The sequence below is a fragment of the Chenopodium quinoa genome, unplaced genomic scaffold (assembly GCF_001683475.1).
Source record: "Chenopodium quinoa cultivar QQ74 unplaced genomic scaffold, ASM168347v1, whole genome shotgun sequence".
Classification (NCBI taxonomy): Eukaryota; Viridiplantae; Streptophyta; class Magnoliopsida; order Caryophyllales; family Amaranthaceae; genus Chenopodium; species Chenopodium quinoa.
In genome coordinates this window covers 4,212,462-4,216,689 of record NW_018742418.1, presented here as the reverse complement: position 1 = coordinate 4,216,689, position 4,228 = coordinate 4,212,462, and the positions used below count along the sequence as shown (strand labels likewise).

The 4,228-nt window shown below is 33.6% G+C and overlaps 1 protein-coding gene across 1 annotated transcript; it reads left to right on the top strand.

The window, feature by feature from the left end:
• The first annotated feature begins 619 nt into the window (after positions 1-619).
• LOC110710046 (glucose-6-phosphate isomerase, cytosolic-like) lies at positions 620-4,027 on the top strand. Its single transcript, XM_021888309.1, has 9 exons — positions 620-759; positions 850-933; positions 1,665-1,757; positions 2,617-2,680; positions 2,799-2,872; positions 3,188-3,241; positions 3,325-3,393; positions 3,561-3,650; positions 3,836-4,027. The coding sequence occupies exons 2-9, from the start codon at positions 919-921 to the stop codon at positions 3,962-3,964; spliced, it is 588 nt and encodes a 195-aa protein (XP_021744001.1). The 5' UTR covers positions 620-759; positions 850-918; the 3' UTR covers positions 3,965-4,027.
• Positions 4,028-4,228: the final 201 nt, after the last annotated feature.

The following is a 4,228-nucleotide window of genomic DNA, read 5'->3' as shown; positions in this document are numbered from 1 at the left end:
TTCCTTTCTTCTCTCTTTCGATCTCCTTCTCCTTCTCCTTCTCTCTTTCTACGATATTGGAGGTTAGGGTTTCTGGGTGCGTCTATTTTGAATCAATTCGATGTGCGTGCGTCTTCAACAACAACAATTTCGAATCAATTGCGAACCAAAAATCAGAAATTCGAGGTTAGGGTTTCTGGGTTATTTAGCTTTGCGTTATATTGTAGCAGTTCTGAGCTTTCTCCTCCATTGAAACAACTTCTGAGGTAATGTTTTTTAATCAATGAATATCAATTTCGCTAATTATTTGTGTTAGTTCTAATTTCCTTAATTTCTGTTGAGAAAATGCTGAAAAAGTTGTAATAACTTAATTGGGTCTTTTTTGTTTTTGTTTTGTGGGTTATTTATAGTAGGAAAAAAGAGCTGGATATGTTGATGAAGGTTAAGGAAGTAAAAGGGTGTGTGGGGAAGGGGAGTGATAATGATGATGATGGTGTTGATGGGTCAATTGATAGTTCAAAAATTGATGACTTTTGTAGGTTTTTTGAGGATAATAGGATTGATTTGGGTGCCCAAGAGTTGATTTTAATGCAGGCTGCAAATGGGTTAATGTCAAAATTGCGGTTTCTGCTTGAACCTCTCAAGTTTGTTACTAATGATGGGACCCCATGGGAGGAGAAATCTGCTGTTGTTAGATTGAGTGACAAAATTAACAAGTCAAAACGCAATAAGTTGTGGAGGAAGAGGAAGAGACGTCGTGTTGCTGAATCACTTGCTAAGGTTGCTTTCTATTGCTGATATCAGGCTATTTACCTGAATTACAAGTTTTGGAGTATGTTTATGTTAACTGATTTTCTTAATGGTTCACAGGAGGAGGAGCAATTCAAGAAACTTGACCGAGAAGCTGATGAATGGAGGGCTAAATAAATTGCCAAGGATATGGCAGAACAAAAGGTACCATTTGCTGCATTCACTTGCCATGTATAAATGGGATTGTTAGTTGTTTGTTTAGACTATTCTTATGCATTATGTGCCATTTAATTCATAAAAAGTAGGCCTTAAGGTGATAGAGGTTCATATGAACTAACATATGGTGAATCTAATTTCTAATGACATTGTTAGTATTCTGTGGTAGGTCTTTTACTACTAGAAAACTACCTAACTTAGTCTAATTGTTCAGTTTTCTGTTGTCTTTCTGGTTTGACAATTTGTGCTTCAGAGTTCAGTTTTTAGATGTAGAACTTGTATTGGATGCATTTAACTTTGCCACTAGTAGAACTAATTATCCTTAAGAGATCATGGGTGTCTGATAATTTTGTGTTGAGCATTATTTGACAAAATGTGGATACGAGCTATTTTAATACTAGTGAAATGTGGATAAAAGTAAATGTGGTCATCTTATAGTTCCAAGATTCCAACTGCATGCACCTCAATGCCACCAAAGAACACTGTTCTGTAGAATTTATTACAATATCTCAAGTATTGTTCTTTAGCCTGCAATCAGTTTTCTGAAAAATGGTAGCAGTTGCTTCAGAATGAAGTTCAGGATTTATAATTTTAAGTGACGTTTCTTATGTTTCCATTTCCAATCAAGTCTCCTAACAACAGGAGACTTCAAATTAAGTTTTAATAAATATAGTTATTTAATAGAGTTACAGAACTAAAGTTTGACATCTCATATTCAGATCAAGAGGCTAAATCCATCAAATAAACGAGTCACTACCTTAGCTGGGACTGGAAAAGCTGGTTTCAAGGATGGTAAATCTTTAGAGGCTCAGGTAAGATATCTGTTTTTGGTGCTAAATTGCTATTTGACTATTTAAAACCAATCTTTGTTCTTGTTAACCTACTGGAGTCTGAATATGACAAAAAAAGATTTCCCTAGTTTGATATTTTTTGTTTCTTCTAATATACTTGAGCCTTTATCTGGTCATATACTGTTCATGATTCTCCAAACAAAGGTCTGGGCAAATAGAATTTGAATCACACTGTATTTCACTCTTTCTGCATATTGATTTAAATTACCAAATCAAAACACATTGTAATCAAACTTTCCTACGGGCATCCTTAGTATCCTGATTAATTCTATAAATTCTGGGAAAACATGCATTGGTGCTACACTTAAAACCAGCAGCATCCAGGAAAAAAGGTTTTGCTTCCTGTGCCTTTAGTATACTTCTGTATCAATGTTTTATGAATACCCATATGGCAAAGAGGGGTATTTTTGGATTCTTGTTTGGTTGGTCAGCCCATATCAAAACTTTGTTGTACTATTTTCTTTTTAATTTCTATCTACCACCAAAAATATTTTATTTACATTTTGCAACTATTCATAATATGTGTCAAACCAAAATGAAAAGCTTTTAAGGTTTTAGGGGGCAATTTTAGTTATTAGGTATGAAGATGTTCATTAAGACATTATAATTGACTTTTTTCTTTATTTTGTGTTCCAACAATTAAAACTTTCCTTGCTGATGGTTTTACTTTCTCACTCTGCTCTGCTTATTGAATTTCTTCTGCTTTCTTGCTCTTATATTTTTTAATTGACTTTTAGACTTCTAGTTAAGAGAGTTCATAGATAAGCATATAAGTACCATAATAGCAATGTCTTTGATACTTCTGGTTTTGTTACTTCAGGGACGTATTATCCCCTGTGATTTTATAGGAATTGCAAAAAGTCAGCAACCTGTATATCTCAAAGGTACCGAACTCCATATCAGATTTTAATTGTGTCAATGAGCTTTTCATTCCATTTAATTATTGAATGTATTATTATGTTGTGACTTTTACCTTTATTGATGGTAGCTTATATATTTCAGGTGAAGTAGTGAGTAATCATGATGAGCTCATGTCTAACTTCTTTGTACAGCCAGATGCACTAGCTTATGGGAAGGTTGGTTTTTATTTTACATTGGGAATTAGATCCACTTTTGGCCATACTTTCTATAACTCCTTATCAAACTTTATATCTTCTCTCAAGGATTGTACTTGTTATATTTATTACTGATTTTACTTGAAATGATTTTTAGTAAATTGTCATAGATTTTATTGAAGTTGTGTCATTTATAGATCAAGTGTTATTGTTTTCTTTTTGTACAAAGTATTGTAAAAATTACATCAATTATCTTCTGCTCTCTTGCCTTAAAAAAATTTGCCACACTGTTCAATTGTGGAAATGGTTGGGTAGCTAATTGTTCTGTTTCTTTAGACTCAAGAAGAGTTGCAGAAGGAGAACGTATCTCCACATCTTGTCCCGCACAAGGTGAATTTTCTGTTCATGTTTCTATAATCTTTTGAGGTTGTGACACTATCTTTTCATAATTGATTGCCATTCTTCCCTTACAGACCTTCACTGGAAACCGTCCTTCTCTAAGCCTTTTACTTCCATCTCTGACTGCATATAATGTTGGACAGGTTTGATGACCTTACCTCTTTCTAATTATTATTTTTTTTTTATTTTTTGTTGTGATGTTGGACAGCTTGGATAATGTTGTGATCAGTTTGTTAATTGTTGATCCAGTAGGATATTTTAAGCATAAATGTTATATAATATCATGATTTAGCTGTTATTTATCTTGCAGTTGCTGGCCATCTATGAGCACAGAATTGCAGTTGAAGGTTTCGTATGGGGTATTAATTCTTTTGACCAATGGGGAGATGAGCTAGGAAAGGTAATTTGCTTGTATATGACACTTATTAGGGAGGCCATTGAATTGGCAATTTCAGGAGTAAACTTTGTGAGATCTTCCGTTTTCTTTGTTCCTTTTTTTAGAGTCTAAAGTTTTAAGCTGATTTCTTCTCTCTCATTCCTCCCAAAATCGTATTTGAGTATCTAATTACTTTTATGTTAATGCAGTCACTAGCAACTCAGGTTAGGAAACAGCTTCATGCATCTCGCACTAATGGAGAAGCTATCAAAGGCTTTAATTTCAGTACTACAACAGCGCAGCAGAACAGAAACAGCAGAGCAGTCTGGATTATTTAATTTTTTTTGGACGAAAGTTGTAATATTACAGACTTTTTTAATGAAAATATGTAACTTTATATATATGTTAGTGTTTATATATCAATTTAAGTAAAAAAAATGCAAAAAATTTTATTTTTTTTAAAATTTTTTTAGGGTATTTTTGGCACCGGTTTGGACCAGAACCGGTGCCAAAAGTTTTTTTAAAATTTTTTTTGAGACTTTTGGCACCGGTTCAAAGAAAGAACCGGTGCCTAAAGTGGGGTTTTTCGCACCGTTTCTTGC

Bases quoted from the DNA above. Each gene is read 5' to 3' on its own strand.
- LOC110710046 (XM_021888309.1), top strand. The intron at 2,681-2,798 runs GTACCGAACTCC...TATATATTTCAG, and splicing joins GCAACCTGTATATCTCAAAG to GTGAAGTAGTGAGTAATCAT. The intron at 3,651-3,835 runs GTAATTTGCTTG...ATGTTAATGCAG, and splicing joins GGGGAGATGAGCTAGGAAAG to TCACTAGCAACTCAGGTTAG.